General features: G+C 32.0%; 1 protein-coding gene across 1 annotated transcript; it reads right to left on the bottom strand.

Moving 5' to 3' along the window:
• Positions 1–5,120: 5,120 nt before the first annotated feature.
• Positions 5,121–11,533, bottom strand: psmc4 (proteasome 26S subunit, ATPase 4). Its single transcript, XM_051132309.1, has 11 exons — positions 11,447–11,533; positions 10,612–10,710; positions 10,304–10,490; positions 8,815–8,961; positions 8,567–8,676; positions 8,398–8,491; positions 8,086–8,253; positions 6,582–6,658; positions 6,280–6,448; positions 5,665–5,720; positions 5,121–5,537 (listed from the first exon to the last, which is right to left on the bottom strand). The coding sequence occupies exons 1-11, from the start codon at positions 11,480–11,482 to the stop codon at positions 5,424–5,426; spliced, it is 1,257 nt and encodes a 418-aa protein (XP_050988266.1). The 5' UTR covers positions 11,483–11,533; the 3' UTR covers positions 5,121–5,423.
• Between the last annotated feature and the right edge of the window lie 4,411 nt (positions 11,534–15,944).

Below are 15,944 nucleotides of genomic sequence, written 5' to 3'. Positions count from 1 at the left end.
CTAATTCACTGTAGTTTGCAACACTAATTGAGAACATTTATATTTTAAAATTGGACGCATGAATATATTGTAATAATTAAAAACGTACTTGTTTGAAATAATGAATATGACAATCCTCCTCATGACCCAAAACAACTTATTTTAATTTAAACACGCTCAAAAATAGAAACTGATCATTTTAACAAACATTAGCATGACCACAATCAAATTATGAGCCATGAGCATGAAATACCAAGCTACTTTTGTTACCTCAAAACTGAGGTTGTACTATAGATGCTTAAATGTTTACGGTTGTTAGTGCATTCAATGCAATGCAACAAGTTAAGAACAGATTTACGGTAAGAATAGTTTATGATTTATACAGCATTTGATTCATTATTTAACAATGATTAGTGCATTCAACTGAAAGCAACGACTTGCATAAAAATGAGTGCTACCAAGTCGATTAATCGCGATTAATTGTGATTAATCGCATCCAAAATACAAGTTTGTGTACATAATATGGTCATGTCCTGTGTATATTTAAGAAATATTTACACGTATATACACTGCCAGTCAAAAGTGTGCGATCAGTACGATTTTTAATGTATTTTAAAAAGGTTTCTAATGCTCATCAAGGCTGCATTTATTTGATCAAAAATACTGAACAAAAAAAATTGTGAAATATTATTACAATGCTAAAGAAACCTCTTCTATTTTAATATACATTAAAATATATATATATTTCAGTATTCTTTGATGAATAAAAAGTTTAAAAGAACAGCATTTATTTAAAATAGAAATATTTTCTAATGTTTGGGGTAAGTACATTTTTATTCTTTCTTTTTTTGAAAGAAATTAATACTTTTATTCACCAAGGATGTTAAATTAATAAAAAGTGATAGCATAGATTTACATTGTTAGAAAATATTTATATTTTATATTATCTTTAATTATCTTAAATATTAATATTTATATTATCTTTCAAACTTGTTATTCATCAAGAAATCCTGAAAAAAAAATCACAGACTCCAAAAAAATATTCAACAGCATAACCGTTTCCAACATTGATAATTCAAATAATAAATCAGCATATTCAAATGATTTCTGAAGGATCATGTGACACTTAAGACTGGAGTAACAGCTGATGAAAATTCAGCTTTGCATCACAGGGATAGATTATATTTTAAAGTATATTATTTTATATTCTAATAACATTTTGCAGTATTATTGTTTTTGTCTGTATTTTTGATCAAATAAATTTAGTCTTGATGAGCATAAGAGACTTCTTTAAAAAACATTACAAGACTTACTGATCCAAAGCTAACAAAATGACATGCACAGATTAAAATAGTGGACTTAAGAACATCTTGTTAACTATAGATAATCATTTATCTATACAGTCATATATAGGTCATTCCACATCGTTCCTGTCAGTCAAAATAAGGTGCAAACAAAGACACTGTCACAGTCAAAGTCCAGAAAACATATTAGTTGGACATAATTGCAGGTAAGATCATAATCCAACCATGTCTACAATGACTGGTAACTGATAAACTTTCGCCAACTAGTGAACTAATAAAAACAGCAGCCTACCAACTAGGCCTATTTATATATAAAGCTGTGGAACAGAAATGAACCTAAGGGTATCACTCCAAATAACTGTGAGATAATTATTTTTAAATTGCATTAAGTAAAATACACCTAAATGCCAATTTAGTCTTTTTTAAAAGACAAAGAGTTTTGCATTGGGGTTAGAGGCAGCACAAGAGATAATCTTTCGTTGCTCCATGGGCGTCGCTAGGCCATTTTTAGGGGGGCTATAGCCTAGTTATGACTACTCTGCCCCCCTAAAATTTAGCGATTAACTCCATAAACTGTACACGAATTCGTGATCGCCTCAGTCCATTTTAAATTTCATATAAAAGTAGTCAGATCTAGATCTGCTCCTCCCCGTCTTTCAGCGCTATAATATCTCCCTCTGTGCAGTTCTTTGTAATAAATGCAGTTTACAAAATTTTATGGAGGAAATCAGTTGTCCATCTACTGTTTTCGCTGCATTAATCCCTCATCACACCACAGCTGTTTTCTCCAGCGAAAATGAAGCACATATACACGCAAACTTTATTAAATTATCATGTTGCCATTTTTATTTGAAAATTTAAGTTTAAGTATAATACATATTCTAGTGCATGTGGCAAAGGTTTGCATACTTGATTTAAGAGGGTTGTACTAGAAATGCAAACAGTACAGTAAACAGAGGTGTGTGTGTTTGTGTGTGTGTGTGTTAGTGTGTGAGATCATGAAGACATGTATTCAGTAGTCAAATGTTATACCTAAATATGCATAACAGTGGAATACTACAATAAGTTTAGGATACCACCCAAACATTTTTTATTTTATTTTATTTTATTTATTTATTTATTATTTTTATTATTATTATTATATCCTCAAAAAATAAAGTGAAAATCCTAGAATCGCCCCTGCGTTGCTCTGTCCTTAAACTGTCCAGACCTGTTGAACCTGTTGTTGTCCAGACAAGCCTGAGTGTGCAAGACCGTGGTGAATTGATAAGTCCACACCTGGCAGGCATATGGGCTCAGACACACTAAGTAAACTGCAATGCACAATACTGAGAGGGTCTATGCACGTTTTATTTATTCCCAAACTCCATCTTGTGGTGAAAGTCAGTAATACAAACGGAGACTGAAATGCTTGTGAATCAAAACAAGGAGAGTGGAAGTCAGCATTAAAGAAGTCCATTTCTAGAACAACAATTTACAGATAATATACTCACCCCTTTGTCATCCAAGATGTTCATGTCTTTCTTTCTTCAGTCGTAAAGAAATTGTGTTTTCTGAGGAAAACATTTCAGGATTTTTCTCCATATAATGGACGTCTATGGTGCCCCGAGTTTGAACTTCCAAAATGCAGTTTAAATGCGGCTTCAAACGATCCCAAATGCAGTTGTAAACAATACCAGCCAAAGAAGAAGGGTCTTATCTAGGGTCTTATCACAGTTTCTTTATGACTGAAGAAAGAAAGACATGAACATCTTGGATGACAAGGGGGTGAGTACATTATCTGTAAATTGTTTTTGTGAAAGTGGACTTCTCCTTTAAAGAGGTTTGGTTTGAAATAAAGGTATAATTGCTTTCTCAGAATAAGGTTTTCCAAGAATGTTTACTTGCAGCACTGGGGAGTATCATGTAATCTGGATTATGTAATCAGATTTTTTTTTTTAAATTAAATCTTTAAATATCTGTAATTGTTATTATTACTTGTAATTATTATAATAAGCTTTAAAGTACGATAATCAGACTACAATTACTTTTTATTAATTACATGATTACTTAACATTTACATTTTTAACATTTTAACATTAACAGCTTTTATATGTACATTTAGAAAGTCCAGGTTTGTGGAACTGAACACATAATCTGGCCACTAAAAAAAAACGGGACACGTAGCATAAAAAAACTATATATATATATATACATACTACCACTCAAAAGTTTGGGATCAGTGAGACTTGCAATGAATGACCTATAAATGACTGTATAGATAAATGATTATCTATAGTTAACAAGATGTTCTTAAGTCCACTATTTTAATTTGTGCATGTCATTTTGTTAGCTTGGGATCAGTAAGACTTGTAATGTTTTTTAAAGAAGTATCTTATGCTCATCAAGACTGTATTTATTTGATCAAAAATACAGAAAAAACAATAATACTGCAAAATGCTATTACAATATAAAATAATGGTTTTATTTTAATATACTTTATAAATTATAATTTATTCCTATGATGCAAAGCTGAATTTTCATCAGCCATTACTCCAGTCTTAAGTGTCACATCATCCTTCAGAAATCGTTCTAATATGCTGGTTTATTATTAGAGTTATCAATGTTGAAAACAGTTGTGCTGCTTAATATTTTTTTGGAACCTGGGATACTTTTTTTTCAGGATTCTTTGATCAATAAAAGGTTAAAAAGAACAGCATTTATTTCAATAGAAAGGTTGTCTAACAATATGAACTACTGTTTAAAATTTTGGGGTCAGTACATTTTTATTATTTTTTTTATTTTTTATTTTTTTTAAATGAATACTTTTATTCACCAAGGATGTGTTAAATTTATAAAAAGTGATAGCATAGATTTACATTTTTAGAAAAGATTTATATTTTGAATAATGCTGTTTTTTTAACTTGTTATTCATCAAAGAATCCTGAAAAAAGAATCACAGGTTCTAAACAAATATATTCTTGGCAGCACAACTGTTTCTAACATTGATAATTCTAATAATAAATCAGCATATTAGAATGACTTCTAAAGGATCATGTGACACTTAAGACTGCAGTAACAGCTGATGAATATTCAGCTTTGTATCACAGGAATAAATTATATTTTAAAGCATATTAAAATAAAAATTATATTAAAATAACATTTTGCAATATTACTGTTTTTTCTGTATTTTTGATCAAATAAATGCAGCCTTGATGAGCATAAGAGACTTCTTTAAAAACATTACAAGTCTTTCTGATCCCAAACTTTTAAGTGGCAGTATGTTTATATGTATATATATATATATATGCATTAAGATTTAGCCAATAAGCTTTCAAATTTAAACTTTTCATCAATTTACAAACCCAGAACTTTTTATATAGAATTTGGTATATTAGTTTCTACAATGATTTGATATTTTTGGATCATATTTTAACATTTTGTAATTGTTTTAGCATTTAAATTACTGCTTAAAAGTTGTAATTTTCACTTCAGACAGTATTTTGTATTCCAAACTGTATAGACACGGTTTTATATGCTTCTATAGACTAAATTGATCAGACTGAATTTCAGAAAAAAAGGCTTTTAAATATATTTATGATTTAATCCTACTATTGTTTTGTTTCCAGGTTGAGCTCATTAAAGGTCAAAAAGCCTCAGCAGATGTACGCATTTTGCATCTGCGATGACCGACATGAATTAACATTAAAGTGTCCTGTATCAACAATTATCTACTGAAAATTAGTAAACAAGTACCCGCAGAGTGAAATTTACTTCAGTTTAGTTGTTAAATATATGATCTTTTAATTTCTGTGCAGAAGTACACAGAAACCATTATCTGCCAGCCAACATTAGGGGTTGTTATCAAAAACATCTTTATTTAGAGTCATTATGGAAAACATTTTAATGGTCATCTTTGAGGAGTCATTAAACAGAATACATAAAATGCTCACCAGATACATGTTTGTTTTTCCATCCATATTTTATATAATGTGAATCTCAAACAATCCTGTGAAATCAAAGTCCCAGTACAAGCAGTGTAAACCCTGAAGATTTAAATCAAGGTTCAAGTGTTATGTCCTCAATATTACACTGTACGTACAAATAAAGGCTGAAACAAACAGGGTAAAAGGTAATGCAGATGTCTAGTCGAGGCTTATTCTACTTGTAGAACTCGTGTTCCTGCTCGTCTTTCTTGATTACAGTCTTGTAAGCCTTCTCAAAGTCCTTAGCCAACACAATGTAACGGTTTTCACGCACAGCCAACATACCAGCCTGTAGACACAGAAGTAACAGGATTAATCGTAACAGAAAAACACATGCTAGAAGAAGTTCAGATCATAAATAAAAGACAAACAAATAAGGCAATCTGTAAATGAACATATTGTTTCTTCTAACTCACCTCCTGGCAAATGGAGTTGATATCTGCACCAGAGATCTTGTCAGGCCTGGCAACATCTGCATTTTGGTTAAGGACAATTGTAAAATAGTTACTTGGTCTTGACAGCCATGTATAACATTCTTCTAAATCAAGAGGTACACTAGCATTCGAGTTTGTCTGTTCTTGTTTTTAAATGTTTTTGAAAGTCTTTTATGCTCACCAAGGCTGCATTTATTTAATCGAAAATAAAGTAAAAGTAGTAATAATGTAAAATTTCTTAATTTAAAAACTTAATATATTTTAAAATGTAATTTATTCTTATAATGGTAAGTCTGAATCATTCTAACATGCTTATTTGTTCAAGAAACATTTGTTAAATGTCACCAAACAGTTGCTTATTTATTTCAGGATTAATCTGAAACTAAAATCCTTTGTAATATCATAAATTGTATTTACTGTTACTTATGATCAATTTAATGCATCCTTGCTGAACAAAAATATAAAAAATTAATGCAATTTTTCTTGGTGGCACTGTTAATATTGTTTGTTCCGCTATGATTAATGCCTTGTGCTTGTAAGTGACTTATAAAAATATTTTATATCATTGAGGAAAAACTTCATGCAGGGTCAGGATACAATCCTCCAGGTCAACCTCCTCTGAGAGGTTCATCTTGCTGGTGATGGTGGAGAACACCAAACGTTTCTGTCGCCGATCAGGAAGAGGGAACTCAATCTTACGGTCCAGTCTACCAGGGCGCAGCAGAGCTGGATCCAGTGTGTCAGCCCTGTTGGTGGCCATGATAACCTGTCATTGAAAAAAAAAAAAACGGAGCGTCAACAATGACTGAAACTGTATTACGGCAAAACAAAAGAAGAAGTGCAACATAATACCACAAAGACGTAGAGAAAAAGGAAATAACCAAAGTGTTTTTTCTAACCTTCACATTCACATTCTGGTCAAACCCATCCATTTGATTGAGGAGCTCGAGCAGGATTCTCTGCACTTCTCTATCAGCTATAAACACAGAAAACAAAAAGAAAAAATTGAGCAAACAAAACAAAGAAAAGCTTTTCTGTTTATGGGATTAATAGACTCGTGCAGTGTGGTGTAAAGACAACAGTTTTTTTTTTCCTAAACATCTCCATGATGTCATAATGTTTTTTTTAAGAAGTCTGATATGCTCTGCTTATAAGGCTGCATTTATTTGATCAAAAGAGTTAAAACAGTAATATTGTGAAATATTATTAAAGCTTAAAATGACAATTTTCTACCTTAAAATGTCATTTATTTCTGTGACGAATTTTTAGCAGCCAAACAATTGTGCTGCTTAATATTTTTGGTGGGAAACCATTATACTTGTAACATACTTTGACTAATGGAAAGTTAAACCAAAATGATTTGAAACCAAATGGGTTTTTTTTTGCAACATTTCGTTATGCTGAATAAAAACAATAATTTCTTATATGTGTATAAATATATATATATATATATATATATATATATATATATATATATATATATATATATATATATATAATTTTTTTTTTTGATCCATTAATTTATTCCAAAATACAGCAAAAACAGTAAAGTTTTGAAAGATTTTTACTATTTAAAATAACTGTTTTCTATTTGAATATATTTTAAAATGTAACTTATTTTTGTGATTTCAAAGCTGAATGTTTAGCATCATTACTCCAGTCACATGATCCTTCAGAGATTATTCTTATATTCTGATTTACTACTCAAAAAACAATTATTATTGTTAATAATAATAATAATAATAATAATAATAATAATAATAATAATAATAAGTTGAAAACGGCTAGGTAGAATTTTTTCAGGTTTCTTTGATGAACAAAGTTCAGAAGAACAGCATTTATCTAAAAAAATATTTTGTAACATTATAAATGTCTTTATCTAAATAAAAATATTAATTTCTTTCCAAAAAACCCCCCAAAAAAACAATTATACGCTTGAATGGTATAGTGTGTAACGGTTCAAAAGCTTTTTATTTCAGAAAAATGCTGATCTTTGGATCTTTCTATTCTTTAAAGAATCCTGAAAAAATGTACTCGACTATGTTAAATACTGTATATGTAATATTGTATACTAATACTAATAAAAATGTTTTCTAAACAGCAAATCAGCATATTAGAATGATTTCTGAAGGATCATGTGACAGTGAATACTGGAGTAATGATGCTGAAAATTTAGCTTAGATCACTGGAATAAATTACTTTTTAAAACATATTCAAATAGAAAATAGCCATTTTAAATAGTAAAAATATTTTAAAAATGTTACTGTTTTTGCTGTACTTCAGATCAAATAAATGAAAGCTTGGTGAGCAGATAAGACTTCTTTAGAAAACATTAAGAATCTTAGATAGATAGATAGATAGACATACAGATAGATAGTTATGAAACCTAAAAGAGACACATACCTCCAGTCTGTGCATCAAAACGCTTGGTAGCAATCGCATCAATTTCATCGATGAAGATAATGGCTGGGGCATTCTCTTTGGCCAGTCGAAAGACATCTCGCACCATGCGTGGACCCTCTCCGAGATACTTCTGCACAAACTCAGATCCCACCACACGAATAAAAGCCGCTGCAGAACATTAAAACACAATTAGAAAAGCTGTAATACAACCACATGCTTCTGATCTATTAATTTATTTCTGTCTGTGCTCAGGAATGAACTTCAAAGGTCAGTAATAAAGCAAATTTGGGTATAAACCACACTTAAGCCAACCTGTGGTATGGTGAGCCACAGCTTTTGCCAACATGGTCTTTCCACAGCCAGGTGGGCCATACATGAGCACTCCTCTGGGTGGGTCAATACCAATCTGAGAACAGAAGTAGAATGTGAGTGGACAACCAAGACTGCTATACACCACAGGCACTTGCACAAAGAAACTCACCTGTTTATACAGCTCAAAATGTGTGAGGGGGAGCTCCACAGCCTCCCTCACTTCCTGTTTCTGGATGTCCATTCCTCCGATGTCTGCGTACATCACATCTGGTTTCTGATCTAGGGTCAAATATAGAGGAAACACATTAAAAAAAAAAAAAAAAACCCACCACAATAAAGCTGCTGCAAGAGCTTTTAGAAACAAGGCACAAATCTACATCCCTAATACAGGATAAACAAAAGAGTGACTGAGAATACCTGAAGTGAGCATCATGATGCTGCTGTCAGCCTCTGGAGGCAGAACGTCCACCAGAGCATTGCTGTGCTTGTGCAGAGCAACAGAGGCATTGGGCTTCAGCAGCTCTCTGTCGATTGTGCTCAGAATCCGAACATAGTAATTGGAGCCTGAAAAAAAATGCACAGCATTGTTGACAAAGCCAAACAATGTAGTTTAAACAAATAAAAACTACACAATTCAAATCTACATTTAAGCATCTGGCATGATTTTATTGAAAAGGAAAAACAACAAACAACAACACATGCAAGATACACATTTGAAACTACATTAAACATGTTATATTTAAAAATAAATACCCAGGGTACACCAAGGGTTTCTGCAGCTTTTATGAATGTAATTTTAAGACCAAATAAAAAAAATTAAAGAATTAAATGGATCGCAATGTGTCAATATGCTCTCTAAAAGTATGTCTGGTATAACAAAATTTCCATTACATTTTAATTTGTGTTACAAAAAAACATACGGCTTGAATATCTATGCTTTTTTTTTTGCATGGACAAATGTCCAGATTTTTAAATAAAGATACATTTACTTGACATAAAACAGGTCTTGCTTTCTGATAAATTGATCCAAATTAAATCAGTTTATGATTAAAACAAGAACAAATATCCACAAATGAAGTGAGAAAAATCAACTTAATTCAAAGGGAAAACAGGTTTTTACACCTTATTGACAAATATGTTCTCATTTTAGGCATAAACTCTCTTAATTTTGTCCAATTTCTCAGAAACAGGACTTCCTACCTTAATTTTGCTTCTCTAGGACATTTACTTAAAAAAAAGCAAAATTACAAAACTTTTGTTTTCTGAGAAATGTATCAAATTAAACCAGTTTCTGATTAAAACGAAGAAATATCTGTTAATAGAGTGAGAAAATTCAACTTAATTTAAAGGCAAAACACATTTTTACACCTTACTGACACACGTTCTCATTTTAAGTATAAACTCACTTTATTTTTCTCAATTTCTCAGAAAACAAGATTTAATATCTTAATGTAGCTTTCAAGTACATTTACTTAAGCAAAATTACAAAATATTTGTTTTCTGAGATATTGATCAAATTAAAAAAAGTTTATGATTAAAACAACAAATATCTGCCAATGGAGTGAGAAAAAAAATGACAAATATTGACTTTATTGACAAATACGTTCTCGTTTTAAGCATAAACAATTCATTTTGATCAGTTTCTCAGAAAACAAGAATTCATATCTTAATTTTGCTTCTAAAGTAAATGTATTTTCACTTAAGGCTGTTTATATACTTGTATTGGAAAACATAAGTATTAAAGAAGAAATCCATTTTTTACAGTGCATGCAACATTTAATGGCATGAGTTTATAAATGTAAGACTTTCTGCTCAGATTTAAGGTCTTCTTATACCTTAATTTAAAAAAAGGTGAAAAAAAACTTTTTAAGACGTGCAGAAACCCTGTACTGAACAATCCTCTTACCTGTGGTTGAGCCCACAATGGCTGTATTCTGGTCAACTGCTTCCAGAAACTGCCCAATAACCAGAGGGATGCTCTGTATCCTCTTCACCTCCTCTTGGGCATGAAGGAACTCCTTTTTCAGATTCTTCTGTTCATCTTTAATGTACTCCTCCTGCACCTCCAGAAACTCTAGCTCCTGTTGCAACTTCTGCAGTGTGGAAGGGATAACGTGTCAACAAGTGGAGCAGAGACCATTTTCAATGGTCAGTATTATGACAGGCTAAAAGCATGTCAAGCACACACATAAAAAAAACTCAAAAAATACAAACCTTATATCTGCTGTAAAGATCTTCCAGATCCTCTGGTTCAGGAGCCAAGAAAGACAAGCCGGTCTGGGGCCTTGAATTCAGCAGGGCCGGCACATCTTCCTGTAAAGCAAAAAAAGAGGTCACAAATATGTAGATGCAAGGCAATACATCTTGAACACACAAGCACAATTAAATTCATAATTATTATTATAATTTATTATAAAATATCTAGATTTTAATAATAACACAATTTATAATTATTCCAATAAATAAATTATCACAGAATTAACCTAATAACAACTCACAGCATATCGTAATTAATACACAGCCAAACAGTTATCATGAAACTGATATATTATTTATACATTTTCATATTTGAATGTACATACACTTAGCGTTATATAAAGCTTCTAAATAATTGTTCTTATAAAATGCTGGTAAAGATAAACGTTATTGGATAAAATAAAATGCTATGCTACATGGCTAGGCAATAGCTCAACTGATTATTGCTCCGTGTAAACGTGTAAAAAAGATTTGTTCAAAATAATCATACACAATTCAAATATGATCAAAAGTAAAGTTTTAAACTTGACATATTAGCAGTGAGAGATACTCTTTTGTAAATTATTGTGAACACTCACGCTAACGTTAGCCGCTGTCAGAGAATGGCATGACTGAGCATTTGCAGCGAGCCGAATGAATCGGCATCTTTTCACTGTTTATTATAAGCTTTAGACTCACGCTCTTCTTGTTTATATGGTTTGCTCATATAAAATAGAACTTTTTCAAGATGATATCGGTGAGTAAGCCACCCCTCTCTTTGTAAATTACTCAAAATCACAACATAACATCTCACCTGAGGTTTCTCGACCAACACTCCGCCGTCCTCCATGTTTGCTTGCAGCAACTGACGTCACGTCGCAGAATATATGTGAAGTTCCACAAACAGTCACCGGGTCCTAAAGGCCACTCTTTCAACTTCTACACGTGTGAATTACAGTACCAGTCAATAGTTTTTGAACAGTAAGATTTCTCATGTTTTTTAAAAAGGCTCTTCTGCCCACAAAGTCTGCATTTATTTGATCCAAAATACAGCATTTTTTTTAAATAATTGTACTTTTTAAAATAACAGTTTACTATTTGAATATATTTTAAAATGTAATTTATTCCTGTGATTTCAAAGCTGAGTTTTTAGCATCATTACTTCAGTCACATGATGACAGCTGAGTATATTTTTTTTTAGGTTTCTCTGATGAATAGAAAGTTCAGAAGAACAGCATTTATGTGAAATAGGAATCTTTTGTAATATTATAAATGTCTTTATCATCACTTTTGATCAATTTAAATCATCCTTGCTAAATAAAAGTATCAATTTCTATAATTTCTTTTACAAAAAAAAATAAAAATAATAATAATAAAAATACTGACTCCAAGCTTTTGAATGGTACAGTGTATAATGGTACAAAAGCTTTTTACTTCAAATAAATGCTGATCTTTGGATCATCAAAGAATCCTGAAAAAAAAAAAATACTCAACTGTTTTAAATATTGATGATGATAATAATAATAATAACAATAATAAATGTTTATTGAACAGCAAATCAGCATTTCTATAGGATCATTTCTGGAGGATCATGTGACACTGAAGACTGGAGTAATGATGCTGAAAATGTAGCTTTGATCACAGGAATAAATACAATTTTAAAATATATTCAAATACAAAGCAGTTATTTTAAACAGTAAAAATATTTCACAATATTACTGCTTTTGCTGTATTTTGGATCAAATAAACACTTGGCTTGGTGAGCAGAAGAGACTTCTTTAAAAACATTAAAAAAAATGTTTTTAAAATGTTCAAAAAAAAAAAAAAAAAAAAAAAAAAAAAGTCAACACACTTTTTTGACCCAAATGCATTACTGTTGTTTGTTGTGACAGTTTAGACAAGTGACAGTATGACGTTATGTTACAAAAAATGTCCTTATCAAATAAATGCCGTTCTTTTAAACTCTTCATCTAAGAATCCTGAAAACAAAATGTATGCTTTCCACAAAAATTAGCAGAACTGTTGAACATATATAAAAATGTTTCTTGAGCACTTAATAATCATATTAGAGTGATTTCTGAAGGATCATGTGAGGATCACTGAATACTGGAGTAATGATGCTGAAAATTCAGCTTTGTTATCAAAGGAATAGATTGAATTTTTAAAGTTTTAAGATAGAAAACACATATTTTGAATAGTACTAATATTTCACAATATTGTTTTTATTATTTATTTCTCAAATAATTGCAACCTTGGAAGTGATTTCTTTCCAAAACATTGAAAATTTGATCATCCCCAAATTTTTGAATAATACAGTTAAAGTTTATTATAATTACAGTGACAGTTTTTGAGAAGACTCTCATGAGGACCAATCATGTGACAACTGGAAATTAGGCATCAAAACATTGCACTATGTCCTTAAATTTATTTGCAATAAGTTTAGTTTTCTCCTGATTGAAAAGCCAAACAAAATATACTCAAGAAGCAAATGTTTTTGATTGTTTTTATTGCATTGATAAATCAACTGTTTGAATACCTGACCTTACATTAGAACTTAGTAATCTTTTATATAAACCACATTTGATCAAATATGAAGCTTTTTCACCTATTTCAATTGTTTTATGTACATGTCAAAAATGTCATCTTTTATACTGCAGTTGTGTGGGAGCAACTTGGCAACACAGACTTGTTTTTTGCACAACAAAAAGAGACCTTCAACTGGCCACTCAATAACTCAGTAAATTTAATTCCACACTAATACCCTAAATGTAAACATAACTTGAAAATAATTCATGTGTCATATTCAATTTACTCCCTTTTGATACAGAATATTATTTAGATTAGCCAAGGTTATAGACAATGCAATGGCAAAATGCGATTTTTGATGCACAAAGATCTGTTTATTTGATGCACAAAGAATTTTTCAATGCATGAAAAAGGAACGTTGATGCACAATCTTCTTTATGTGTGGACGTTTTATAAATTCAGGGTCTGAGGTGTAAAACAGGTTCAAGCAGTTGTCAAACCTTCTGACGTTTCCCATTGCCATGCCCATTAAATGGAAGTCTGGACCCTTGACGCCTCGGAGGTCTATCACCTGAAACTGATGACTTCTCTTTAGCTACTTTTGGTGGCTGAGCCCTCTTCATCTTGACATCCTCATTGTCAAGTGTACCCTGAAAAGACATGAGATTCCTTGCCACAGCAACACTGTCTCTTCTCTGTGGGCTGGCAAGAGGCTTCACAGGAACATGGGTTGGTTCCTGAACAGGCATTTTCGTGGACACAGCAACAGGGTGCTTAAGCAGAGATGCATGTTTGTCCACCCTAGCCGGTCGACTTGCAAAATTGGGCAGCCGGGGTAAGGAGGGAACCTTTATGTCAGACTCAGATAAGGGTTCATTGTTTGTCTTTGACATGCCCATTAAATGGTTAGGAGGTCTGGACCCACGACGCCCCTGAGGTCTTTCACCTGAAACTGATATCTTGTCTTCAGCCTCTGACAAGAAGAAATGTCCAACTAGAGGTTTCACGGGAACATGTGCTGCTTCTAGAACATGACTGTTCACAGCAACAGGGCATTCATGCAGTGATGTTTGTTTGTTCACCCTCACTGGTTGATTTGCAAGACTATGCAGTGGGGGTAAGGAAGGGTGAGCATTAGCTTTCAGATCAGACTCACATGAAGGTTCTGTGACATTTCTCAGTGACACATCCATTAAATAGGTAGGTGGTCTTGGCCTGTGACGTCCTGGAGGACTTTCACCTGAAGTTGGCTTCTTTTGTCCAGTCTCAGGCAAGAAGGAAGGTCCAGAAGGTCTGCTGAAAATCCGTTTGCCTACTAGGCATGGCATAGCCTGACTCTGGAGAGTATTTCTGTCTCTGCACCACATGTTAAAATGCGGCATGAAGATTATCTCAAAAACAACAACAAAATTGGCTTGAATGAGCGGCAATCACAGCAAATTAAACCAGCAATCACAATAGTCAATTGCCAAATGAAGCTCTTTTCACCAGGATTCTTTGTAATGTGCAATGGCTGTTATGATGTCAGAATAGAATGTTGGTCAGCTGAGCTCATTCTATTGGTGTTTATCTACCAAGACATAAATGTTCTACAGTTATCAATCGGATAAACATGTAAGGTTTTTATTACTATAACAGGGATTTTTTAAATCATGCTTTTTCATTAAGCAATGCATGCATTCTCGTGCACATTAATCGCTTTTTATTATGTTAACCGTTCATGTTATCCCTGCAAAAAAAACCAATATAAAGTGCAACAAACTCATTTCCGCAGTTTAGCAGAAAATTCTTCACTTAGAAAAAAATGTAGCTCATACTTGAAGAAATAAACAGGAAGAGCAATTCACATAAATATATATTTTACTTTAAAGCTGCAGTGTAAAAATTAAGAAACTGAATAGATTTTAATGTAGTGCCCATACTTTATTATAGTAGCCTATACTGTAATTCATCTATAATCGTGGCTCACTTCATAAATAAAAGTGTGGTACCCTCTACAGGTGAAAAACCTATATTGCAACTAACTTAGGAACTAGTTCAGCCCAAAATTAAAATACTGTGTATTTACTCACTATAGTGTCCTTCAAAACCTGTACTTTTTTTCTGGAAACAAATATCTGGACCGTTCTTTTTAATATAGGCTAAAGAAGCCTGATACTCCAAATTGACCAAATAATAATAATAAATAAACAAACAAAATTATAAAGTTAGTCCACGTGACTCGTTTATTGTAATACGATAGCTCTTTATGAACAGATGACATTTTAGTCCCTTTTATTCTTCTTTCTTGCTCTTCTTGGACTATGCTCGATTTGTGAACAGTGTTGGTGAAAGTTACTTTTAAAAGTAATGCATTACAATATTGCGTTACTCCATAAAAATTGCGTTACTTACTTTTTATGGAAAGTAAAGCATTATGTTACTTTTTTCTTACCTGGGCTGGGCTTGCTTATTTATTGTTAATACCCAATATTTTTTGACAACTGTAAAAGCCCTTTCACACCAAGAGTAAAATGAATAAGCTTCAGGGTGAAGGAAGCTGCACTGGTCATGAGAGCTGTCAGTGAAAAAAGAAAACAAAGTAACTTGCGTTGATTATTTGAAAAAGTAACTCAGATGTTTTCTTGTAAATTTTAAAGTAATGCGTTACTTTAGGAGTTACTTGAAAAAAGTAATCTGATTACGTAACTCACGTTACTTGTAACGCTTTACCCCCAGAGCTGGGTAGAATACTGATTGCAAGTTAAATGACAACAATTTTAGGCAGTAACGTAATCCATTACATT

Source organism: Labeo rohita, chromosome 16 (assembly GCF_022985175.1).
Source record: "Labeo rohita strain BAU-BD-2019 chromosome 16, IGBB_LRoh.1.0, whole genome shotgun sequence".
NCBI lineage: Eukaryota > Metazoa > Chordata > Actinopteri > Cypriniformes > Cyprinidae > Labeo > Labeo rohita.
This window is presented reverse-complemented; position numbering and strand designations above follow the sequence as displayed.